The sequence below is a fragment of the Mesoplodon bidens genome, assembly GCF_964165515.1.
Source record: "Mesoplodon bidens genome assembly, chromosome: 2".
Lineage (NCBI taxonomy): Eukaryota > Metazoa > Chordata > Mammalia > Artiodactyla > Ziphiidae > Mesoplodon > Mesoplodon bidens.
The window spans coordinates 166,655,093-166,681,965 of NC_138177.1; the positions used below are offsets into that span (position 1 = coordinate 166,655,093).

At 46.2% G+C, this 26,873-nt stretch overlaps 1 protein-coding gene across 3 annotated transcripts in view; it reads left to right on the forward strand.

Annotated features, from left to right (window-relative positions):
- The first annotated feature begins 4,390 nt into the window (after nt 1-4,390).
- The window catches only part of PAFAH2 (platelet activating factor acetylhydrolase 2), a 33,919-nt gene continuing 11,436 nt past the window's right edge, over nt 4,391-26,873 (forward strand). Inside the window, exons 1-10 of one of the 3 annotated variants that reach the window (XM_081223476.1) lie at nt 4,391-4,443; nt 10,522-10,663; nt 11,626-11,779; nt 12,561-12,657; nt 16,149-16,217; nt 16,613-16,754; nt 17,704-17,817; nt 21,596-21,687; nt 23,096-23,266; nt 25,803-25,957. In XM_081223476.1, the coding sequence (XP_081079602.1) occupies nt 10,574-10,663; nt 11,626-11,779; nt 12,561-12,657; nt 16,149-16,217; nt 16,613-16,754; nt 17,704-17,817; nt 21,596-21,687; nt 23,096-23,266; nt 25,803-25,957 (1,084 nt within the window). In that variant the 5' untranslated portion in view covers nt 4,391-4,443; nt 10,522-10,573. Of the gene's footprint in view, nt 4,444-10,469; nt 10,664-11,625; nt 11,780-12,560; nt 12,658-16,148; nt 16,218-16,612; nt 16,755-17,703; nt 17,818-21,595; nt 21,688-23,095; nt 23,267-25,802; nt 25,958-26,873 lie in introns of those variants that run through there. The other 2 variants (XM_081223478.1, XM_081223477.1) reach the window with 2 other exon arrangements.

Consider the following 26,873-nt stretch of genomic DNA (forward strand, 5'->3'; position numbering starts at 1 on the left):
GTCCTGTTCAGAGGAGGCGGGCACACAGGTCGCTTCACTGCATTGTTATGTGTGCTGTTACGGGGATGCCAGTGAGTGTTAGGGAAGCACAAGGGCATTCAGCCAGGAAGGATTTCCCAAAGAAAGTGACATCTCTGCTGGGTTTGAAAGATTGGACAGAGAGTAGACCAGAAAGATGCAGCACAAGCAAAATGGAAAAAGTACAAACAAATGCATTGGAGGTGGCTGGGTGCATGCCTATCTAGGGATGAGCTTGTCACTTTGGATGAGAAGGAGGAGTGAATCTGACAGGCTGAAGGAAGTTGGTCCAGACCTTGAAGGTCTTCTGCACTTCTGGAAGGACTGCAGCTTTTGTTGTGGAGCCTGACAGCAGTCCGAGGAGGATTTTAAGCAGGGACTGACATGGCATTGTTGATAAGGGTTCCATCCCACCCCACCCCCATTTTCCCCAACCTCCCTTGAGAACTTGGTACCCAGCTAGCCAGCTCGTGTTCCGCAGGCTGGTGGGCCTTTACCAGGCTTTTGATGGGCTTGTTGATAACAAGACTGAGGGCCTGGAAGAGAAGATTAAGAGTGGGAATTCAGGCCTCCCTTGGCCTCTTGGTGTCCCAGAACTGGCCTAGCCTCCGAGAATCATTTTTGATGAGAGATTCTGAGAAGCAGGCCATTGCCAAGGCCAAGTAAACTCCCAAAGCCATGGAAGGAGCCAGAAAATAGAGTAATGCGTTCACCAGTTTTCCCCTCCCAGGGGCGGGTGGGCAGGATGTCCAGCCTTTGTCTGTAGGAAGCCCCCTCAACCTGGCCTCCTTCCTCTGGGCTCCATAGTCTCTGCTCCTCCCAGCTGAGGCTCTGGTGACTACCTCGGGGTCGGGGGTAGGGGGCATCCCTCAGCTGTTCATTTAGGCCCCTCTCTGAGAGGGCAAATGCTGGAACAACTCTAGAGACCCCGATTCCTATCCTTTCTCTCCAGCCAAGGGTTAAGGCAGTAGAATAGGTAGATCTTCATTTTGGTCCTGGATTTTAAATTTTCGTTTATTAATTTTTCGGCCATGCTGCATGGCTTGTGGGATCCTAGCTCCCCAGCCAGGGATCGAACCTATGCCCCCTGCAGTGGAAGCACAGAGTCCTAACCACTGGACTTCCAGGGAATTCCCTTTGTCCTTGCTTTGCCAGTTTTTAACTATAAAACTTGGGTAGGTCTCCTGGCCTCTGTGAATCTGTTTCCTGACCTGCAAATCAGGAATGGTACTACTGATGTCTCAGAATCTCTGTGTCAACTGAACGAGATAGAGTTTGCCAAGCACTTGGCACAAACCTGATTCTTACCAGTGCTGGACACTAGCAGCTGGAGTTCATCAGGTGGAGGGTGGCAGGGATGGAGTGTCATGGACATTGGATGGACCACAATGGAGTCAACACATGTTTCGGCAGAGGAGGCAGCACTTGCAAAGGCATAGAGGGTGACAGGGCGTGGCACAGTTCGAGAATGTTATGTCCCCAAGCACTTTTCTGTGCTTGGAGCAAGGGGGTGGCTTGAGTTCCCCCAAAAGCAGACCCTGAGACTTGGGTGCTCGTAGTCTATTTGGGAGGTGATTTCAAGAAGCAGAGGTTAGAGCATGGAGAAAGTGACGCAGGGAGGGGAGAAATAATATGGGGAGCATTAATGTGCAGCTTGCTGCTGTGAGCAGCTGGGTTCAGCTCCCCATGGAAACTCAAGAGACAGTGTGAAATGCACCTCAGAATCATCCTATCTAAGGATGGGGAGTCATCAACTTCCATGATGGCCGAAGGTTGCCCTTGGGGTGGGTAGCGCATGCCTCTCCCTTCCTGGTTCATAGATGCCTAAGACAGCCCTCAGGCAAGGAAGCAGACACAAGCAGGACTTTGAGTGCAGAGGCTCTCAGCTGCTGGAAACCACCACACCGGGGGCTCAGAGAAGGGATGAGGGGCTATGAGGCTGGTATCCACATTGTCTGCTACTACCTCTTTGAGCCTCTGTTTTCTTGTCTGAAAAATAGAAAGAATACGACATACTTCCCAGGAGGACTAAATGAGGTAAAGGATTTGAACGTTCCTAATGACATGTCTGATACATAGTAGATAATCAAGAAATGGTAGGTATTTGGGCAGCTGAGCCCAGTGGAAAGTTGGGCTCAGCTCAGATGCCAGCTCCTCAGAGAATCCTTCCCTGGCCATCCTACTGAGAGTAGCTCACTCCTTTTATTCTCCATCAAAGCATCTTATTTCCTTTAGAGCACTTAATGGTGTGCAATTATCTTGGTTATATGCTTGCTTATTATCTGTCTCCCCTCAATAGAATGAAAGCACCATGTGGGTAGGGGACTAATCTCTCTATTCACTGCTTGATTTCTAGCGCTTATTACTGTTATTATAGTAACAATAATAGAGTAGGACAGTTATTGTTCTTGATCTTTATTAAGCATATACACTCTGCCTGCTAACAGGATGTTAAAAGAGGATTCACCCAGACTCCAACTGGGTCCCAGTGAGATGATAGGAAACAAAAAACAGTGGCTCCCTCTGGGGGGGTGAGTGACTGAAAACAGAGAAGAGACATGAGACAAACTTTTGGGAGCACTGGAAATATTCTACATTTCAAACTAGGTGATGGCTATATCAAATGTTTTTTTTTTTTTTAAGGTTGAGCTGGACAGTTAGTAGTAGTGCACTTCACACAGTTTGTTGTATACATATTATAGCTTGATTTTAAAAAGTGTTGTCCAACTTCAGCATGTAGTGGGGAGAAGAGGAAATCCAAAGCTGGTCACTCATATGCCAACTTAAAGTAACTTAGCAACAAGGTAAAGGCTGGAGTGGGATGGTAGCCAACCAGAAGAGATCCTTGAACTGTTGGAGGATGGGATCTATAATGAAAGCCTGGAAAATCAACCACTTGCTGAAAACTTAAAGCGTTTGGGTTGTTTATCCCCCAAAAGACTAGATTGGAATGAAATGCAATTGAATGCAAGTATTTTATTTTGCAACAGGAGTCTGGGCCCAAGGTAGATCTTCCTAACAGTGACGAAGGAGGTAAAGAAGGTTGTGACATCCCTGTCCCTGGGAAGTTTAAAACTTAGCTGGCCAGCAAACGTCCCCAGTATGGCCTAGTCTGGGAGTAGGAGACAGAGAAACAAACTCCAGCTGTCCCTCTCAGGACCAGGGACTCTAGTTAGTCCTGGGTATTCTGGGCCAGCTGCAGAGCACTGATTAATTAGGCAGAGAGAACCATCTCTGATCTGCACTAAGCTTTTTATGTTCGGCCGTCACCACCACCAACCACAGCTTTAATTAAATCCGGGGCTTGATTACCACACGCGGTGCTGCCAACACTCTCTCCTGATGACTTTATCTTGGTTCCTGGATGGATGGTGGTGGTGACAGTGTCAAGAGGAGAGGAGAGTCTAAAGAAGCCTGAAGCATGGAATCTGGACACTGGTGATTTGAGGATATGTGAGTTGGTGGGTGGAGCGATCAGCTGTAGGACTCAGCATCTGACCTCAAAGAACTCACAATTTATTGCAGAGTTAAGACCTCTCACTTAGGAGATGGGACAGGGTGGTGTGACATAAGCCCCCAAATGAAAGGTGCACACAAATATCCCAGCAACTGAGAGGGGGCAGAGGTCCTTTGGGACTGGAGGGGAATCAGGAAAGCTTCATGGAGAGGGAGGATCTACAGGAATTTTAAAGGAAGAACAGGATTAGATAGGCCATCAGGCAGGGAAGAGTGGAGAGAAGAGCATGAATAAAAGTGTGGGGCTTCCCTGGTGGCGCAGTGGTTGAGAGTCCGCCTGCCAATGCAGGGGACATGGGTTCGTGCCCCGGTCCGGGAAGATCCACATGCCGCGGACAGGCTGGGCCCGTGAGCCACGGCCGCTGAGCCTGCGCGTCCGGAGCCTGTGCTCCGCAACGGGAGAGGCCACAACAGTGAGAGGCCCGCGTACCGCAAAAAACAAACCAACAAACCACAAGCCCAGACCTCCTCCTCACGGCCCTGAGAATAAAGCGAAGCCCAGGTCATCTCCAGGCACGCCCGAATTATTTGAGGAACGGTGAGGCGGAGGGTTACTAACCGGGACTATAAGCAGTAACCCTCCGCTCAGGCTTTGTAATCGTGGTGGCGGCTCCTCGACCACCAGGGGGAGGAATCGCACCGCATTCCGGGCCTCGGGCGGTTTCACACCAAGACGAGGGGCCGTGTAGAGCTCTGAGAATTGTAGGCCTGGGGGGCGGGTCGTAATGTGCCATCTTGCGCGGTGCACCTCGGAAGTTATAGTTCTGGACAGAGAGGCAGGAAATGGTTTTAAGCGCTAATTTCGAGTTCTGGAAACTACAACTACCAAAGGGCCACTGGCTCCTGGGCAGTTTCTCGTTTCCGTAGAGTTGACCATTTGGGTTGCTTCTGAGAGGTCAACTTGACTGGGTAAGTTTGATTGGAGAAAGCTTCTATTCTGGACTGAGGGGGTCTGCAGACTTGCTCACGTTCCAGGCTGGTTTCGGGGAGTTTCTCGTCTTAATCCCAGACTAATCCACATTAGTCTTTTATCTTTTCTGTTTCCTACTGAGACACCCCCAATATCCGCTCTCACCCTTTATTCTCCCACTATCATCTTGCGCTTTCACTCCCGGCGCCCCTGGAATCCCACGGTGAGCTCTCTCGTTCGGAGCCCACAGCCCCACCCCGAGCCCACGGCATCACCTCTCTGAAACGTGGCCTTCTTTGTGCTCCACACTTTTTATGTGCTTCACTCTTACCCTCAGTTTCCTGGTTTTCATACTAGTGAAAGAAGGGCCACCATTCCTTCTTCACAATCCACGGAAGTGCCCAGGACCGGAAGTCAGCAGACCTGTGTTTTATTCCAGCTCTGCAGCTCTCTCGCTGTGTTACCCTAGGCAGATCATACAGCCTCTCTGGGACTCACTCTCTTCAGCTATTATTGAGTTGGCCAAAAAGTTCGTTCGGATTTTTCCGTAAGATGGTACAGAAAACCTGAACGAACTTTTTGACCAACCCATAATACGAAATGGAGATGACGATTGCTCTCTCCGTCCTAGCTTGAGGCAGTGTTGTGGAGCCAATAAGCTAATACGTGTGAAAGTGCTTTATAAACTGTAAAGCCACCACAAGCGAGAGATTATTTTTACTATAATTATTAATGCTCTGAAAAACTCTTATCTTGGCTCCTTTTAATAGCTCTGTCCCCTTGTTGCTCAAACCTGCCCCTTGAGCACTTGGTGTCTCCATTCTCTGAGAGCAGGATGTTAGTTCCTCACTTCCCCAGAGACCACAGGCTAATGAGCTTTAAGACTCCAGAGAGCTTTGTCTGGAAGGAAACCCCAGAGAAGTGCTTGTCTTGGACTCTGTCCTGAAATAGCCAGTGATGAAAAGTCCACACAGCTGGCAGAAGGGTGGTCCCTGAACGCTGGAAACGGGGCCCCAGCAGGAGATGGACAGCTGCAGTGTAAGCCCTATCTGTTCCCTCTGGGCTCTTCTGGGCCTGTTGAGTAGACGCTGGTTTTGGGAGGGGTGTCTCAGACTCGAAAAGGCCAGGAGGAAAGAAACCATTTTGTCAAAGGGTTTAATCCAGAAAACGACAAAAATCCCGGAAAAAAAAAAAGCTTACCTGGGTATGAGGAAAGAGAGACATAGCACTGTTAATTAATTCCTAGCATTTTATGAGCACTTAAAATGTACCAGGCCCTAGGCAATATCACTTTTCTTATTAATTTTCACTTATGAAGTGTCCTCATTTTACTTATAGGGAACTTAGGCTGAGAGAGGTCATGTAGTTCGTTATGGTTATAGTGCCTTCTATATGTCAGGTGCTTTACATACATTCATTTAATCCTCAGCAGCAGCTTCATGAGTGATTTATTATTTCTATCATGTGGAGAAGTTATCAGAGGCTTAGAATTGAAGGACCTTGCTCAAGGTCACACAGCCAATTAAGTGTTGGAGGTGGAGTTCAGACTGTCACCAAAGCCATTTTTTTCCCCACTATACCATATAGCCTATTTTTTCGATCAAAAAGACAGAGATTAAAGAATTGAGAGGGTTTAAATCAAAGCCAAATAAAGGAAGCATTTTTGGGGTCCCTACTATGTGGAGAAAGCATGAGGATAGATGGTTTGGACTCCAAAGAAATGTAAAACACAGTCTACCTCTGTAGTATATCTGAAGAGATAAGGCATACATGTGTAAAAAATTAAATAGCATTCATTGGATAAGCTGACTGTTGAGACCAGTTATATGCAGGGCACTGCATTAAGCCTAGTAACTGGCAGGAACATGGCCATGGGGATTAAACCAAGTGGTATCACAGTCATTATCATTTCATTAATATGAAAATGGTGGACTGGAATACCATATACACTCAGTAAATATTTGCTGCATGCACACGTCTGAATAAAAGAAAAATCCTGGGTACCATCTGGACCAGAGGTTCTTGAACCTTGGGGATCAGAAAGCTTGGGAAGCTTTATAAACTAATTGACCTCTGGCAATGGGGGCCCTAAAACCTATATTTTTGAAAAGTTTTCCAGTTGATTGTGATAATAGATTCAGGAACTTCTGATCTAGACTCTACGTGGACCACTTATTGGAGGAAAGTTACTGATTGAAAACTGCTAGAATACGTACTAATTCAAGAGCTGTCCTGAGGCAGCCTGTGATTGGTTATCAGGTGAGGGAGGCAGACAGTACTCAGAGTTGAGAGGAGGGAAGGTTGGAAGGACTTGGAAAGCTTCACAGAGGACCAGAGATTTCACTGGGCTTTGATGGTTGGGACAGGTTTGGATGGGTAGAGAGGCCTTTAGGCAGGCACCACTGCAAATTGTTTAGATAAGGTGAGCCAAAGAAGGTAGAGACACCTGGGCTGATTTCCTTGGAGAATTCCATGGCATTTATTAGAAATGACTCTGGATGCTCAGTGTGGGTGTTTCTTAGGCAAAATTTGCAAGTCAGATTGGATTTTCCCATCTTCCCATTCTACTCGTGCATCAGTCAGTATGAGCCCAGGGAATGCAGATTCATTTTCATGTTAGCCTCACTCTGGCCAATTACCTTCTTTAGTTTTTATTTATTTACAAATTTAATTTAGTTGATGACCTTCTTCCCAGAAGCTTTCCAGGACTCAGAGAGTTCTGCTTCCCTTCTGTTTGGTTGTTCTCAAGTGCCCTCATCCTGATCCCTGTCTCACGTAGTGTTCTCTGTTTGGGTTAAGACCAACATCTCTTCCTATAAGAAGCTACTATCAGGCTTCCCTGGTGGTGCAGTGGTTGAGAGTCTACCTGCCAATGCAGGGGACACGGGTTCGAGCCCTGGTCTGGGAAGATCCCACATGCTGTGGAGCAACTGGGCCCGTGAGCCACAACTACTGAGCCTGCGCGTCTGGAGCTTGTGCTCCGCAACAAGAGAGGCCACAACAGTGAGAGGCCTGCGCACCGCGATGAAGAGTGGCCCCTGCTCGCCGCAGCTAGAGAAAGCCCTCGCGCAGAAACGAAGACCCAACACAGCCAAAAAAACCCAAAAAAACAAAAAACCCTTACTTCCCATTTCCCTCATTCTCCCAGTGTAGTAAGTGTAGTTATAGAGAAAAAAAAAAAAAAAAAAAAGAAGCTACTATCATTCTGGTCACCCAGTCTTGAAACCTGACTCATCTTTGGCTCTTCCCTCTCCCATAACTCCCCAGATCCACTTAGTTGCCAGATCCTATTGTTTCTACTTTTCACACAATCAACAAGTATTTCCTGGATACTTCCTAAGAGCCAGATACTACACTAGGTGCTTTCAATGCATTATTTCATTTTATCTCCATAGCAACCTTATGAGGATGGGTAGCATTCCCATTGTACAGATGGGGAATCAGGCTTAGAGTGATCAGGTAACTTGCCCAAGGTAAGAAAGCTAGGCAGCGAAGGAGCTGGGCCTCAAACTTGGGTCTTTCAGACTTTACACGTCTCATGTCTACGACCTCATTTCCAGAGTAGATTCCAACTCCTTAGCCTAGCACTTGAGGGACTGCTACCCTCCAACTCTGGTCACATCTTCCTTTCTCACCTTGCATCCATCACGAACTTCTCGAGGTTTCTCAAGTGTGCTTTCTCACCTCTGTGCCTTTGCTCATACATTCTTCTACTCGAAAGTCAATCTTCCCATCTTCCCCTGCCCTCCACTTCCAAGCTAAAGGAGCTCTCTTTCTTCTTGGAACTCCCACAGTATTTTGTCTGACTCACTTTTATGGCAGTGAGAACTTGCCGCTGCTTCATTGTCATGTGGGTGACGTGTCCTGTGCCCCCTCCCCACCCGCTGTGGGTCCTCTGTACATTTGCCCTCAAGGGGGAAAGGTCAGGGTCTGAGACTAAGCAGCACACATTCAGCTTCCTTTTGGCTGAATAGTCCACTGACTGCATCAGTGGCTTAGCTTCTTTTAAAAATGAATTAGGTTTATTTTTAAATTTGCTTCAGAGAAACAAAATGAAGGAGTCTGTAGTAGAAAGAATATCACTTATTATCTTCCAAATTTAAATAGAATGACAGTAGTATTATTGGTTGTCTGGGGTTTTCCAGTAGATCAGACAATTGGAAGTTGGCAGTGAGGAGATCTATGTGTGATAATAGTTCTGGTGACCTCGAGCAGCTCACTTAACCTCTTGAGCAGCTCTCATAACCTCTTAACCTTGATTTCTTCCTCAGTAAAGCTCATTTATATACTGGGCTGAGGGGCGTGGTGGTGCCGAGGATGATTGTGAGGAGAAATGATATCTAAGTTCTCTTCTTGCCCAGGCATGCTTTGACCTGAGCTTTCTGATCCATCCCAGAGCATCTTAAAGAAAGCAGAATAATGTAATGACTGAAAATGTGGCTCAGGACTCAGTGTATCTGTTTAGGTGCTTTTGGTTCAAGCAATAGAATCTAAACCCAGTTGGTTTAAATAAAAAAGGGGATTTATTGGCTCTTGTAACTAGAAGGTCTAGGACTGGGTCAGGTTTCAGGTACAATCTAATCCAGAGATTCTTAAAGTCTTCACAAATATGACTGTATTTCTCTATGATTCTCTCAGCTCTGCCATCCTCCACAAGTAGCTTCATCCACAAGGTAGCAGAGTGGCTGCAACAGTTCAAGGCTTCATATCCGCACATCACTCTAGCTCAAAACAAGAAGGAACTTTTCCACCCTCAACCATCAAACCAAAGTCCTGGGCTTTACTCTGGTTGGACCAGCTTATGTCATGAGCCCACTCTTCATCCGGATACTGACGGGGATACCAAGGGATGATTGGCCCAACTCTAGAAGTTAGTGAGGTATCAGCCCCACCGAAATCACAAGGCTTCTGTGTAGGAGGGCAGGGTAGAGTGGATATCAAGAAGTTTGATCACATTCTCCACTGTCACAGCCACACTGCCCATGATCAAATGCTGGCTCTGCTAGCTATATGTTCTTGGGTAAATTACCTAACTTTATTAAGCATCAGTTTCCTTATCTGCAAGATGAGATAATAATACATATCCCAGAGGATTGTTGTAAGGATTTAATTAAATAATATATGTATGTGAAGCATTTGGTGTAGTTCCTGGCACAGAGTACGTGTGATGCTGCTGTGATGATGTGATTGAAGAGGGATGGAGAGCAGTGGCATTAACCCCAATTTAAGAAGCAGCCAAGTTACAGGAATGTTTTCTAGTCAGAGCATGCACACCTACCATGTTGAAGGCTCCTGTTTGATCTCCTGCCCACATTATACTCTTCCGTATCTCTGCCCCTTTCTGCTCTTACATTATGTCCTTTCTAGAAATGCTTTCCTTCTTCTCCCCTGCCTCTAAAATCTTCCTTATATTTCAAGGCCCAGCATAAGTGCCTTTATAGTTAATAGTTTTGGTCAGTGATTTTGTGTATATGTAACTGCGTCTCCCCATGAACAGGATCAGTGAGGGTTAGGAGCTCAGGTCTGGATTAGACAGACCCGAGTTTGCCACCTAGAAGCAGTGTGACTTGCGAAAGTTATTCAACCTCTTCATGCCTTAGTTTCCTCATCTGTAAAACAGGGTCTAACCCTCAGACAGTTATTGAGAGATTGAAATGACGCAACGTATGTAAAAAGCTTAGTTCAGTGCTGACACAGTAAATAATTGATGGTAGTAGTTATTGTTATTCTTAGCTTCATGAGGACAAGGTCTGTTATAGTCTATGCAGCAGTTACTGCTGTGCTGGGCACATAATCGCTGTTGAATAAACACTTGTTAGTGGGTTTTGAGGAGTATGGAGGCTCTCTTTCCTTTTCATGACCATCTCCTTACCTCTCCACCACCAACAACAGAAAAAGCAGCCCCTAAACCTTAGTAAAGGCAGTGCAGCAAAGTGGATGATGTGGAAGATTGACTGAGTCACCGGCAGGAAGGAGGGGTGATAAGGAGGGGTGGATAGGGGTGGCAGATGACACGAATAAGCAACAGGAAGCTGAGAGGAAACCAGCAAGAGGCTGTTCTCTGTTCCACCCTCCAGCCGTCAAGTTCAGCCACGGCCCAGGTCGTTGTTCAGTTCAACTGGCGATGAAATGGGGGTCAACCAGTCCGTGGGCTTTCCACCCGTCACGGGATCCCACCTCGTAGGCTGTGGGGATGTGATGGAGGGTCAGAGTCTCCAGGTAAGTGTCTCCAGCACGTCTCCGCTGCTTCTGTCTGCACAGGACTTATCGATAGTGAGTCTGATGCTGCAATTCCAGGTGGGGGGAAACTGAGTTAGAGCTGGTCTGGATTTGGTTGTAGAGCCCCTAGGTCTCTTTTCCCTCACCTTTTTCTTCCTCTTTCCAATTAGAAGCATCTCAATAGACCAGAGATTATGGGTTCTTTTTCTGGCTCAGAGGAAATGGGGCCTCTAGCTTCAAAGGTAGCTCTCAGATGTCTTGAGAGCCGATGCCTGATCCTGGGAAGGTTTTGGATCTCATCTTAATCTGAGTGTATGAGAGGAAGAGCAGTGGACCATGTGCCATTGACCTTTGACTCCCTGACCCGGGTAGGAAGACAGTCTCCTTTTTCTCCTCTCCTGCCTTCGTCTATTTCCCTCTGGTACTTTGGTTCGGGACTTTCCCTCCATCAGTTCCTAGGTTATTCTCTGCTGGCCCTTGAACTCCCCCCTCCCCTGTGAGAGGCACATACTTCCTGGTGATCTCTCACCTACTCCCGTGTAAAATGAATGTGCTGCTGTTGCTTCCCAGGGGTCAGCCTGGAGGATTGTCCTGGGTGACACACCAATCCCACCCCATTCAGCATGAGGGCTAATCCCTCGCTCCTGGGACTCCTCCAGGCCTGGGCTCAGGGCCAGGTTTCAATCTTTTGCTATCTCAAGCATTGGGAATATTGTAGTACCCCTCAGATGTAATTCAAAATACAGTTGGCTGTTTGAAATGACATAAGCCTTACATGTATGCTAAACATAAAATTGCTTCTTTCTGGATTTTCTGAATACAAAATTCAGGTATATGAATTGAAGGTAAAGTTTCCCTGTTTTGGTGCTTTGCTGGTGCCCCAAACACCTGCTGAATGTGTCTGTTGGGAAATGTAGCCATGCTTCTTGCTCTGAGCAGCTGCTCTCTTTTCTTCCTTACAGGGGAGCTTCTTTCGACTCTTCTACCCCTGCCAAGAGGCAGAGGAGACCACAGAGCAGCCCCTGTGGATTCCCCGCTATGAGTACTGCACTGGCCTGGCTGATTACCTGAAGTTTAATAAGCGCTGGGGAGGTTTGCTGTTCAACCTGGCTGTGGGTAAGATTCTCTCCCAGCTGCTTGATTATGTTCCTAGGAGATCCCAAGGCAGACACAGTACATTACAGTTTGCATTGCCCAGCCCTTTTGTAATGGGACATCCATTAGCCAGTGTGGTATGGAGAGTTGGAGAGAATTATGTACATAAGAGCTTTGGTTATAGAGTTAGACTGTCTTGGATTCGAATCCAGACTTTATCATTTACTAACTGTGGGGCTTGGGCAAGTTACTTAAAATGTGTCTGAATATCTGATACTTTTGCAGGGTTATAGTGTGGGACGTATGTAAAACATGTACTCTAGTGCAGTGCTTGGGATATAGAATGTGTTCCATGGATGGTGGCTATTACTCATTTATCCAACACGTATTAATTCCACTCTGTGCCAGCTATAGTGTAGATCAAAGAAATGTTCTTAACTGCCAAGGAGCGTACTGGCTCCTGCACTGGCCTCTCTAGCTCCTCCCTCTTCTGGGTCAGATGACATTGAATCATCCCCTTTCCCCAAAGGCCCCACTGTTAGGAACTCTCCCCACTGCCTTGGCATCTCAGGGACTTACTCTGTAAGTTGTTCAGTACTTCCCCTTTGGATTTATCTGCCCATTTTCTGTTGTGTGTATGCTCCCTAGGGGAGAAAAGGGGAAAGAATAGGTGACTGATTGTCCTGGGCTGCTCGGGCAAAAGGTGGTTCTCCTGAGAGGAGGTCCACATGTCCTCATCACACCTGTGCCCAGGCTGCCCTTCGCATTCAGCCGGAGATTCTATAGCCCTTGTCTCTGCTAGGATCTTGTCGCCTGCCTGTTAGCTGGAATGGCCCCTTTAAGACGAAGGACTCTGGATACCCCTTGATCATCTTCTCCCATGGCCTGGGAGCCTTCAGGTAAGAGCTGCTCTGCCCCAGACCTTGTCATATTCCTTGCCTGGTTGCAGCTGCTGAGTCTTAGCTTATTCTCAAAGGGCAGGGAAACGCATATTTCCATTTGCCAGTTTTCTTATCTACCATGTGCTTCATCCCAAGGCACTGGGTCCACCTTCTCTAGAAGGCCTTCCCCCAGGCCCCTTTCACCCAGTGGAGCCTTTTATATCCTTGGCTTCTCATGTTCCAGCATTTATATAAATACTTGCTTTTAGCTTTCTTCCTCTATAACAGCCCAGAAGTACTAGAAGGAGCTTGAGCTTTATGGTCAGAGAGTCATTTAGTCAACCTACACTGAGGGCACCTCGGCCTGGGGCACTGGCGTAGTGACGAGGAAGACAGACTCGTTCCTGCTCCCGTGGAGCTCGCAGCCTCAGCTGTAAATCTCAGCCGCACCACTGCACTCTGTGAGCTCGGGACTGTGGTAGAATTCTCTGAGCCTACATTTCCTCATCTGTCAAATGGAATGCTGCTCCCACAGTGTGGGTTATGAGGACTCAGACAGGCACCTAATAGGTGCACACGCCTGCCAGTTTTCCTCTCTGTCTCTCTACGTGGAGGATCGAGGGGTGATGAACTGTAAGATCTCTTTCACCAGATTTCGGGAAACACTGGTCCAAGTTTTACAAGTCAGTACCCATTCAGAATTCTCCCCATGAATTCTGATTTTTACACCTTGGTGTGTTATATACATAGCTTAATAACTGTAGTACATGCGTTCTTATTTAAGCTTGTGAATATTCTCTCTGTATGTTAATTCATCAACGTATAAGTCTAGTTTATGTCCCAGAGTGTTACACAAAGGCATCTATTTTTGCCTTTTCACACCTCCCACCCCCACCCAAACCATTGTCTACACTGTAGCCAGGCAGATCTATTTTAAAACCAAATATGATCTTGTCATTCCAGCACCTAGAACAGTGCCTGGCATATTGTAGATGTGCGATAAATATTTGTTGAATGAATGAATGAATGAATGTCACTTCCCTATCTAGATCTTTTTAATGGCCCTTTGAACTTAATTCAGCTCTTGTCATTGGCTTACCTGAATGCAGGTCCAGGACAAAGTTTCCAGCCTTGTTGCTTGCTACTTGCCCTACTCCAGCTCTCCAGACAAATAGCCCTAAAGGCACTATGTTACTTTCTGCCTCAGGGATTTCATTTGTGCTGTGCTTTGTGGCTGTTCCCTTTGCCTGGAATACTTGCTGTTCTCCTCTCTTCCTCTTCCTCCTTTTCGTCTTTTGCCTGGCTAATTCCAAATTACCTTCAGGGTCTTAGTTTGGGTGTCACTTTCTTAGGAACACCCATCCTGACCCCTGTATTATAGTAGGTTAAGTTTCCCGGTGGTGTGCTTTCATAAGACAATCTGTACCTCTCAGTACTTAACATAATTGTAATGAATTAATTACTTATGTGATTATTCTTTAATGTCTCTCTTTTTAACTAGATTGTAAGCTCCACAAAGGCAGAGACCATGTCTGTCTTCTATTTTTCCCAGTGCCTAGGGCATTACCTGGAAAATAGTAGTTTCCCAATGAATATTTATGTTTTGCTAGGTTCCATACATTCGGCAGGTATCTGTTGAGCACCTGCTCTGTGCCAGCTCCTTGGCATGAAAAGAAGGTGGGACATATAGAAATAAACAAATCAAGGAATTTGCATCCACTGGAGGAGACTGAACATGGATTCACATAACTGTAGCACATGGCAGGAAGTGGAGAGCAGATGTGGAGATGAGGCTAGAAAGGCAGCAAGATGGTTTTCTTTTTTTTTTTTTAATTAATTAATTTTTATTTTTGGCTGCGTTGGGTCTTCATGGCTGCACGCGGGCTTTCTCTAGTTGCGGCGAGCGGGCTTCTCATTGCGGTGGCTTCTCTTGTTGCGGAGCACGGGCTCTAGGTGCACGGGCTTCAGTAGTTGTGGCACATGGGCTCAGCAGTTGTGGCTTGCAGGCTCTAGAGCGCAGACTCACTAGTTGTGGCGCACGGACTTAGTTGCTCCACGGCATGTGGGATCTTCCCAGACCAGGGCTTGAACCCATGACCCCTGCCTTGGTAGGCAGATTCTTAACCACTGCACCACCAGGGAAGTCCAAGATGGTTTTCAATGTTGATTTCTTATTCAGTAAATTTAGTACCTGCTATGTGCTATGCTGGGGTTGGGTATGCAGTAGTGAATAAAATGGAGACCCTGCTTTCAGATTGTAGTCTAGTGGGGAAAAGAAGGTAAGAAATATTATTTCCTAAGCTGACAGGTATTTTATAGAGAGAGCAGGTGAACACATGACTTTAGAGTGGTCGTTTTGGACTAAGAGTCTGTATTGAGGCTTCAGATCTCAATAAACTGGGGTGAGTCAGTTATAATTACTCTTCATTAACCATAGTGAAATTCCAAGAAAAGGGGCAGGGAGGTAAAGGGACATGGTTTCCTCTTGTTGCATCTGTGGTTAATTCAGGACCTGAAATCCTTCCCATGAGTCACAGACCTCTGGCTTCCCATCCCAGGGAGGAGTATATATATTTAAACATTACCTAGCCATTTGTAATGTGCCTCTGTCTCCTTTGGTTCCCACACAGTCCTGTGAGGTACGCGGGGAGGGGGATGCATATTTTACAGATGAGCAAACAGGCTCTGAAAGGCAGACTTGTCCAAAGTTACAGCTTAAAGTGGGAAGGGATCAGAAATCTCTGGCTCTCAAGTCCAGTTCTTTGCCTCCCTGAGAGAAGTGAGAAAGTGAAAAGAAACTTAAGACACTGACTTTCCGCATCAATTAGGATCTGAGTAAGTTGTATTTTACAGAAAAACCCCAAATACTAGTGACCTAAATAACATAAAATTTATTTTTTGCTCAGATCAAAAGAAAGCTAGGGGCTTTCCTGGTGGCGCAGTGGTTGAGAGTCCGCCTGCCGATGCAGGGGACGTGGGTTCGTGCCCCGGTCCGGGAGGATCCCATGTGCTGCGGAGCGTCTGGGCCCGTGAGCCATGGCCGCTGGGCCTGCGCGTCCGGAGCCTGTGCTCCGCGACGGGAGAGGCCACAGCAGTGAGAGGCCCACGTACCGCAAAAAAAAAGAAAAAAAAAAGAAAAGAAATAGCCAGAGTCCCTGTCCTTAAGGAGCTTACCAACTAATTTGGGAGACATACAATATATAGACAATAAGAATGCAATTGTTTGAAGTAGCCAAACTATTGGGGTTGGGGGTGGAGGAGATGCGTCAGTGTATGGGGTTGAAAAACACGGTGGATTGACTTGCACATGCTCCCTGGAGGAGGACACTGGAGCCTTGGTGAGAGCAGGGGGATGCTGGCTGGAAAAAGCTCCTGGGCAAGGGCTGCTGCACATGAAACTTCCTCCATTCCATCTTTTGAGGTGGCTACTAGCAGAGCATGGTTGGACTAGGGGCTAAGGGTAGGCCGTTCTTTTGATCACTTCTCTCGGTTCCTTCCTGGATCTTTAGGACACTGTATTCAGCCTTCTGCATGGAGCTGGCCTCCCATGGCTTTGTGGTTGCTGTACCAGAGCACAGGTGAGGGATGACAGTCACAATGAACCATCAGGGGTTGGGTGCCTGCAGTGGGCTAGGGTATAGGCTAGTTCCCTATAGATATATTATTTCTAGTCCTCACAACACTATGCAAGGTAGGGGTTATATTCATTTTAAAGGTGAGGAAACCAAGGTTCAAAGATGTTGAATAACTTGCTGAAAGTGACATAGCTGAATTGGGGTTCAAACGCAGGTCAGTCTCCAAAACCCACATTTTTTTCCACATTTTTTTCTACTCTCCTATGTGTGCCCCCGATCTTTTTCCCTATTAGCTAAAGGATAATCTAGAATGTCTTGGCTGAAAAGGAGGATTTGGTAAAGGGGAGAAATAAGTCCAAGTGTCTTCTGGTTTCTCTCTGGTGGCTCATGTGTTGCAGGGATGGGTCAGCTGCAGCAACCTGTTTCTGCAAGCAGCCCCCAGAGGAGAACCAGCCCAACAGCAAGTCACTGGAGGAGGAATGGATCCCCCACCGTCAAACTGAGGAAGGGGAGAAGGAATTCCATGTCCGGAATTGCCAGGTAGGCTTATGCCAGTGCGGAGGGAGAGTTACTAAGCCTGTCCTCCCTATAAAACACTCACTAAGAAGACTTTGAACTAACCTCTCTTAAAATCTTGGTCATAGTGGTTCTGAGCTTGTCACATTAGAGACATGAGGTATTAATCAAGACTCTTAGAATTGCAAGTGACAGAAGCCCAACCTAAGCTTGTTAGGCAAAAAGGAGAATTGGTTGGCTTATATAAGCAGACAAGGGAAGGGCAAGACTGCTAGAACCAGACTCAAATGCCATTGGGACTTGTTTTTCACTCTTATCTCTGTCCCTCTGCTGGTTGGTCTCATCTGCTGACTGGCTTACCTTATGAGGTTGCACATGTTTGCCCTCACCATCTGAGAGAATAGGGCTGTTTTGGGGTTGTCCCCAACTTCTACCCCAAGGTGCAAGATGAAAAATCCTGGATAGAGACTCCGAGGCTGGGGAGAAGTACCAAAATACGAAGTTCCCATCCGAAATACATTGCTAAATGTTTTGGGGGAGGGGCAATCCTCAAAAGTCAGGGTTAACAGGAGAAGTAGGGGCAGGTCAGTGCTAGGCAGACAAAAACAATAGACATGTGCTATAAGTGGGCAAGTGGAATCCAGTACTGGGTTGATGATAGGAACACATCTGTGTCCTTTTGTTGTCAAAGTGCTTTCATATGGCACACTGTATACCCATATTATACCCCTGTGTACCACGGGTAGGTAGGTAGAGTCTGAACAGCAGGGCTGACTTCGTTGTGCTTTTATATGGTGCTTACGTGTGTGGCTGTGAGGGAGCTAAGCCTTTCTCAGGGCGTGGGGACCACAGTGCTGGATGAGATGTGCGTGGGCACGTCATCTCTGCGTTCTTCCTTGGCTCTGTAGGGGAGTGAGATCCCCGCTGGATGGTTGTGCGGTATTCCAGCTCCCACGGGGACTGTCTCTTGCAGGTGCATCAGAGGGTAAACGAGTGCCTGAGGGTGTTAACTGTCCTGCAAGAGGCCGCTGCTGGGCAGACTGTCCTCAACACCATGCCTGGCGGGTTGGATCTGATGACCTTGAAGGTATGGCAGCAGTTGGTATGACCTGGAGCACATTTTATTCATCAAGACTTTCTTGCTTGCAAATAACAGAAGCCTAACTCACTAGCTTAAACCAAAAGAGAATTTATTGGCCCAACTAAATAGGAAGACTAAAAGCAGATTGGCTTCAGGCCAGTATGGCTAGATCCAGGGTCTCAAACATTGTCATCAAAGCTCTGGCACTCTCTCCCTTCTCCCGGCTCAACTCCACTCTGTGTATATGGGCTTCATTCTCACCAGACTCCCTCCATTAGGCAAGAAAGGTGGTTGCTGGCATATTCCAAGCCTGCATCTCAACTCAGCTCCAGACCTAAAAGGAAAAGAAACTCTGGTAGCTTTCAGCAATCTGGAAAGGCCATGGCCTGCTTGGGTCACATGCCCCTTCCGGGCCAGTCACTGTGCCAGAGGGATAGGGTATTCTGGTTGGCCTGCCTACATTATACACCCACTTCCAGGTCAGGGGAACCTGAGCACCAGGACTGACAGCCCCATGGGGCCGCATGGGTGAGGGAGTGATATTTGTTCCGCAAAGGAAGAACTATGGAGCTGCATACAACGTGTGTTGTCTACTGCAGGCTCATTCCTGCCTTTAAAGGAATCCCAAGAACCCCCCAGGAGGAGAGAAACTGTCCCCCCCATGGAATTTGGTGCCTATGAAGGCACATTTTCCTCCCCTATCCAGTCCTTTCCTCCATAATTTCAAAAGTATCTCAGGCTTTATTTAGAGGACCAAGAAATCACACGAAAGCATGAAGGAAAAAGAAATGAAATTTTTGGATATTTTGATGTTTGTCCTTCCAGTTCTTTTAAGATGCATTTTTTTAAAAACAGTAATGTTACTATTTAATACAAGCTGTTTTGTGGCCTTATTCTTCATTTAGCAGAACAGTATGAATGTCACAGTATGAATGTCTTCTTATTCCAGTTAATATTTTTCTAGGGCATGATTTTTTTGGGGGGAGTTTATTAATTAATTTATTTATTTTTGCCGTGTTGGGTCTTCGTTTCTGTGCGAGGTCTTTCTCTAGTTGTGGCAAGCAGGGGCCACTCTTCATCGCGGTGCGCGGGCCTCTCACTATCGCGGCCTCTCTTGTTGTGGAGCACAGGCTCCAGACGCGCAGACTCAGTAGTTGTGGCTCATGGGCCTAGTTGCTCCGCGGTATGTGGGATCCTCCCAGACCAGGGCTCGAACCCGTGTCCCCTGCATTAGCAGGCAGATTCTCAACCACTGCACCACCAGGGAAGCCCCTATGGCATGATTTTTAATAGCCACGTAATATTCCATTTTTTGTATGAGTGAGGATGGTATATACATATATATATAAAAATATATAATAATTACTCCTTTATGAGGACTTCCTATGATAAGAGCTCTTTTCACAAACAGATGCATTGTTATCTCTTTACATAGAAAGAAACCAAGGATCTAAGAGGCTAAGTATCTGCCCAAGGTTACACAGCTAAGCAAGTGGTAGAGTCAAACTTTAATTTGGGGCTTTTTGCCTATGCAGTGTGCCCCAAAGCCTCTTTAGAAAATATCTTTTAAAGGCTCTGGAAAAGTCTTCCAGGAAGAAACATCAGCCTGAATGGCCAAGAGGTAAGGCAGGACCTGAAATCTAGAGAGCTTTGCCCGCTGTATGGTGTATGTCATCAGTCCCCACCAGATAAGCAGGGCCAGGCACTGCAGTTCAGGCCTGTGGGCCTGTGGGCCTGAGACAGACATCGGGGGATGGCGGGCTATGTGTAGTTGGATTAGTTAAGAGGCAGCCTTTTGGAGAAATACAGAATGAAAAAAGCTAAGTGCATTTTCATCTATCAGATTGAGCAAGATCCAAAAATTGATTACTCACCCTGTCGGCAAAGCTGTGGGGAAGTATTCTCTGCTCCGTTGCCAGTGTGAGTGCAGATTGCCCCATGCAGGGCAGTTTGGCAATAGCTCTCAACAGCACGAATGCACGTAGTGTTTGACCCAGCAATGTCCAATTCTGGCAATTTATTTTACACGTCCCTACACACATGTAACATGATGTATGTACAAGGTTATTCATCCCAGTGTCGTTTGTAATAACAAAAGATTGATAGTATCCTAAATGTTCACCCATAAGTGACCACAGCTGGTTTAATAGATTATGGAACAATGGATGTATTATTTTGGATAATGCTAATTGCTATAACACGTAAGCCGCAAATCTCAGTGCCTTAACAAAGAGAAATTTATTTCTCTCCCACATGACGTCCAAAACGGGTGCTTCTATGCAAGCGCTGACTCAGGGATCCAGGCTCCCTTCTTCTAATCGCTCTACCCTCTTCCACCTGTGAAACCCAACTTCACCATGTACGTTAAGCCAGGAATGGGAAAGAGCATGGAGGTTTGTATGGAAGAGTTTTTATAGACCATGCCTGTAAATGGAGATAATCACTTTCATATTCTATCACAAGACCACTATCACTCACATCAAGTCACAAGGCCACATCTAACTGCTGGGAAACAGAATCTAGCTGCGTGTCCAGGAAGAAGAACAGTTTTGGTGATCACTAGCTGTCTGTACCATGGTGAAATCACATGTAGCTGTAAAAAAGAATAAGGAAGCTCTTTATGTACTAATATTATTATGTAAAACAAGTAAGATACACTCTCACTTGTGTAAAAGGGGGGAAAGTATATATTCATGTTTACCTGTGTAGGCATAAGTAAGCTCTGCAAAGACGCAAGCAACTTACCTGTCTGGGGAGGGAGTGGGCAACTGTGTGGACAGGGAATAGGGTAGGTAGGAGACTTCTCTATATACTCCTGATTTTAGAGTTATGTAAATATATTAACTTATTAAAAAAGCTGAAGAGACCTTGACCAACCCAAAGGTACTGAGCAAAGAGGGGAGAATTTAGATACACAAACTTGGGATAGAAGTTGGGAAGAGCAAAGGAGAGCATAGGTTCAGGGCAGAGGCTGGGCAGCAAATCCTGGAGAGGTTTTTTGAGCCCCTTAGCAGGCAGCTGCAGTGGTTCTTTATATAACCATGTCCTGAAGGCTTCTGGGGACAACCAGAAATAGATGCTTGCAGAGCACGTTAGAGCCAGCAGGCTCACTTGGCTAGATAAAAGTCAGGACAGATGTCGGAGGAAGTAGAACCTGAGTTGGTTTTGGTACAAGCAGTCCTTGCTTCAGAGCAAAGTGGAGGGGCAGTAGGAGCGCCCCCATTGTGTCCTTGACTTGGTGCACGTGTCATCCATCCCTCTGGTTGGATTGGTTATAAGGCAAGGATCTAAATGAAGTGAGTTCTTATTCTTTTTTTTTTTTTTTTTTTTGGCCGCGCCATTGCAGCTTGCGGGATTTTAGTTTCCTGACCAGGAATCAAACCCTGGCCACCACAGTGAAGGCGCTGAGTCCTGACCACTGAACTGCCAGGGAATTCCTGAGAGTTCTTATTCTTAACGTGCTCTTATACTGATAGGTCATATAATTTCTGTTTATCCATTTATTCATAGATATTTGAATAGCTACCTCATCCAGATATTATAGGTGGCAAGATTATTAAAATAAAGATGAAAAATGTGGTTTTCAGAATTCCTGCCTACAGAAGGCTGTTCAGTCCAGGGATGGCCTGACCCATTGCTCTCCAGTGGGCAAGAGGCGCTTAATACCGTGGTTTTGGAGGTCTTGCCCACTGTATTGTGTTTCTGCATCATTGTCTCACTGTTTCTTCCTCTTGCCCTTGAAGAGTTCCTAAAAATGCACCCCTGTGTTTCTGACCTTTCTCAGGGCAGCATTGACATGAGCCGCGTGGCTGTAATGGGACATTCATTTGGAGGGGCCACGGCTGTTCTGGCTTTGGCCAAGGAGACCCGATTTCGGTGAGTTTCCCAGTGATGCTGCTGTTAGCTCCACACACCGTACATTCATTCGGCATGTATTTTGTGCTAGGTACTGTTTTGGGAGGTGGGGATTCAGTGGTGAAGAAGAAAGCAAGGTCTCTGATTTCATGGAATTATGTTTCTGTGGGAGGAGACTAGTAAACAAGTAATCAAATCCCTGGCACCCAAGTGCAACGAAGAAAGTAAAATAGGCTAATAAGCTGGATGGAGTATGTGGACGCTTCCTGGAGAAAGTGACATAAGCTAGACTCAAAGGCAAAGAAGCCAACCACATAAAGGTCTAGGAGAAGGTCATTCTAGGCAGAGGGAACAGCTAAAGGCCCTGAGGTGGAAAGAAACTTGCTGTTTCAGTGTGGGAGGACCATAGTGAGTGAGGGGGAAGCGATTCAAGGTGTGATCAGGGAGATAAACAGGGGCCCCGTCATGGGGCCTTTTGGCCAGAGTAAGGAAGTTAGATTTTATTCTAAGTATGACAGGAAACCATTGAAAGGTTTTAAGTATAGAAAAATCTTATTTACATTTAAAAACCACTACGTGAAGAGTGGGGTGTAGCAGGATAAGACTGGAAACAAGGAGGCTAAGTAGAAGGAGGCTATTTCCGAGTCAAGGTGAGAGATGAGGGATTTGCTTTAGGACGGAGGTGGTGGGATGGAGAGAAGTGAAGGGAGTCAGGATAGGTTTTAGAATTTTCAGGACTTAGTGATGTTTGAGGTGAAGGAAAGAGGAATCAAGGTTTTTCATCTGTGTGTCCATCATTTGAGTGGAAGATGATTGTCCTTTATTGAGATGGAGGACTGGAGGAGCATTGGGGGTGGAGGCCTTAGTTTTGCCCTTGGTGACAGAGATTTCTGCTGGACAAACTGGCCATGACTTTGAGTTGTGGCACCAAAGAGGCTTTCCCTGACGTTCCTGCCACGTATGCTCTGGGCTTACTTAGCAGCTTGTGCAATCAGGGCACTAAACTGTATTTTGCTACCTTGTGTGTTCTATCTCCACTGCTATTCTGGGAGCTCCAGGAGAGCAACAACTGTGTCATTTATCTCTAGATCCACACCACAAGGCTAAGCACATAGTAGGTACTTGATGAGGTGAACGAATGAATGAGTAAATGAAGGAAGTGCCATTCTGTGTGACTCAGGTCAGCTGCCTGAGAGTAGATCCAAGAGAAGGAGGAGGTCTGATCCTTGTTTTCAGAGAGTTTAAAAATCTAGAAGGATTTTTGGCGACAGGTAAAAGTGATCTCTATCCAAGATCCTAACTGAAGGGTATGGGCCCTGGTTCCCCTTCCTGGCTTTCTGAGCTTTTTACTCCATTGAAGGGAGAACTACCCTAATTGTTCTTGCTTGAGTTTCTACATGGCAGTTCCACATGTCTGGTCCTGTTCCAGGTGTGCTGTGGCTCTGGATGCTTGGATGTTTCCTCTGGAACATGACTTTTACCCCACGGCCCGAGGCCCTATATTTTTCATCAATGCTGAGAAATTCCAGACAATGGAGAGTGTCAACTTGATGAAGAAGATTTGTGCCCAGCATGACCAATCCAGGATTATAACTGTCCTGTGAGTAAACTCCAAGATCATGATCCCCAGTGTCCGCTGCATTTTCTACTCAGCTGTGGCTCCCGTAGTTGCCTCTAATTTATCCAGAAGTTCTACCCATTGATAGAATACATAAATACCTCCTGAATTTCAAAATCTTAATTCCTTTGGAATTTCATGTCTGTCCTTCTTTTCCACTTAGCTCCACCTACAGTGATTTATTCACAAGTTTATATGACTTTATGACAGGGTATTATGGGATTATATGTTAGAGAGGAAGAGGTGTGGGTCTGGGTGGACTCCAGGAATCTCTAATCTCATTTGGGAATTTTATTGAGTCTTTTGAAGAGTATGGCTATAGTAGACCTTTGACACTCACAAGATGGATTTTTAGAGACCTTCATGAATACCTAAATTCAGGTATCTTCCATGAACCATCTATTCTCTGCCTGAGAGAAACCACATTCTCTTCACTTCCATCATCAACACTGTCAGATGGTTTGATTTTAGGAGGCATTTTTCACAGAGAGAAGATTTTGAGTGACTTTAAGAAATGAACTTTAGGGCTTCCCTGGTGGTGCAGTGCTTAAGAATCCGCCTGCCAATGCAGGAGACACGGGTTCAAGCCCTGGTCCAGGAAGATCCCACATGCCGCGGAGCGACTAAGCCCGTGCACCACACCTACTGAGCCTGCACCTAGAGCCTGTGGGCCACAACTACTGAGCCCGTGTGCCACAACGACTGAAGCCCACACGCCTAGAGCCCGTGCTCCACAACAAAAGAAGCCACCACAATGAGAAGCCTGCGCACTGCAACGAAGAGTAGCCCCTGCTCGCCACAACCAGAGAAAAGCCCATGTGCAGCAACGAAGACCCAACTTAGCCAAAAATAAAATAAATAAAATAAAATAAATTTATAAAAAAAAAGAAATGAACTTTACATAGGAGGTGGCTTAGAGCTACAGGTGCAGGACTAAAGTCTCACTGACAAGTCTCTGACTTGGTCCTGCCCTGTACTTGAGCCAAATAGCCCACATGATTCAAGGATCCCAGGTCCTATTTCAGTGAAATGACAAGTAACTACATGTCATGGACCTATGGACTCATTCAGGTGGTTGAAATGCCAGATCCAAAGCCCGGACTGCTAGGGATCTCCTCAGTAGGCCGTGGCTTCTTCCCTTGCGCATCTTGGCCCAGGCTGTCTTCCTTGGGGCCAGCCCCTCTCCTTTCATTTTGATTTCATAGCAGCAGAGGACTGCTTGACAGTTTCCCTAAGCCATTCAGATCCAGGATAAATGTGACCTCTGGAGGGGAGGGAGAGCATTTGGGAAGGGTTACACAAAAACTGCGGATTTAGCTCTTTTTTTTTTTAAAAAAATAAATTTATTTATTTATTTATTTTTGGCTGCGTTGGATCTTTGTTGCTGCACACAGGCTTTCTCTAGTTGTGGAGAGTGGGGACTATTCTTCATTGCAGTGCACATGCTTCACGTTGCGGTGGCTTCTCTTGTTGTGGAGCACAGGCTCTAGGCATGTGGACTTCAGTAGTTGTGGCACATGGGCTCAGTAGTTACGGCTCACAGGCTCTGGAGCGCAGGGTCAGTAGTTGTGGCTCATGGGCTTAGTTGCTCCGCGGCATGTGGGATATTCCCAGACCAGGGATCGAACCCACGTCTCCTGCATTGGCAGGCGGATTCTTAACCACTGCGCCACCAGGGAAGTCCCTGGATATAACTCATGACAATATATTATTTCTTAAACTGAGTGCTGGATACTCAAGTATCCATTATATTTTTTTTATACTTTCATATGTGCCTTAGATAATTCCTCTTAAAGTCAGTTTTTCTGCATGATATCAAATAGAGTTTAACATTTAGATCTTCCTTCCCTCATTGAATTGACTAGTAAATTTAGTTATGAGTAATTTAGCTAGAAATGAACCTAGTGAGAATTTCACCTTCAAATTAAGTGCACTTGATGTCAAAGGACTTAAATTCTGATCCAGAAACACTCTTTTACAAGCACTTGCCCTAACTTTTCTGATTACTTAAAGGCAAGTTATTTCTTTTTCCTGTTTACTTTGTGTACAGTTCTGAGCTAAAGATGGAGCTGATAAGTTTTGTGAATGTTCAGAAGTCACTGGGTAAAAACCATGGGGTGATAGTTTATAATAATGTGTGAATGGCAGGTCTGTGATAGTTTATAATAACGTGGGAATGGCAGGTGCTGCAGACCTCGCCTCAATGCCCCATCCTCTCTCCAGCTGACTCCGCCTTTTCCCTGCATACTCTGGCCTTATGGTCTAGGAATTGAAGCAGCTTTGAAGCCAGGTATACCTCCTTTCAAATCCTAGCTCCATCCCTTACTAGCTGTGTGAACTTGGGCAGATCATTTCTCTCCTCTGGTCTGTCAAAGAGGAAAATACTTCCCTTACAAGATTGTTGTGAAAATTAAGTGAGATAATGCATGTAAAGCACCTTGCACATTGTAGGTGCTTAAATATTTATGTGCCCTAGCCTCCAGAGCCCTACCAGATACTTGTTTTTCTTTTCTTTTAGTGGTTCTGTTCATTGGAGTCAAACTGACTTTCCTTTTGTGGCTGGTAACTGGATTGCTAAATTCTTCTCCGCTCAAACCCATGGGAGCTTGGACCCCTATAAAGGTCAGGAGACTGTGGTGCGGGCCATGTTGGCCTTCCTGCAGAAGCACCTTGGTAAGCAGAGAACTGGGGCTTGTGGGGCAGCTGGGGGGGGGTGGGTGTCTCTTAGATTTCCCTGCACAGTGGTCTATACTGACACGTCTCAGATCAGGGAGATTTATGGCAAAACGTGAATGAAGGAGGGAGTTACATAGAGTTCTAGAAAGAACAGTTAGCTGAAAGTTTGGAGATCCTGATTCTGTCTCTTACCACCTGAATGACCTTGGCCTAGTCATTTAACTTTTCTGAGCCTTGGTTTCCTCATTGCACATGGAACATTCACCTCTCTCTACTCCACTACCTCTGTTCTAACTCATTAGCACTCACCTTATCTGTGTTGTGGAGGAGGTTATGACGATAGATTGTGGAAGTGCTATTTAAAAAAAGAGAAAGCATAGAAGGATGATGACTAATGTCCTAAATCACAGGCCAGCAAATGGCAAGACCTGTAGAGGTCTTTGGTCCAGCCTCCCACCCAGAGAAGACATCCTCTCATATCTTCCCTGCTGTGTGGTCACGCAGCATGGAGCGTGCGCTGCTCTGAGGGTCAGCCCTCTCCGTCACAGGAAACTTCAATAGTTTTAAGAATTGATATTCTAGTTAGGCTTGTTTTGGTCACAAGGACTAGAGATCCACTAATTTACCTCGAGAAGAAAGGAGAGTTTGTTTATGAGAGTACACCTGGCCAGGCAGGGAAGGGAAAAGTTACAGGAGCCGAGGTAGCTTGTAGGACTGACTTCTCTCTGTCTCTCTCTTGGGCTCAGTCTCTCTGTCTCTTCCTCTCATGACATCTCTGTTTCTCTGCTCCGGGCTGCATTTTTCCTCTTTCCACTCTGAACTTTTACTCTTGCTGAGAGCACCTGCGTATTCGCTGTTTCTGCTTCCTTATCACTTCAGTTGGCTTGAACCCCTTGTGGTTTGTCCTCTCTCC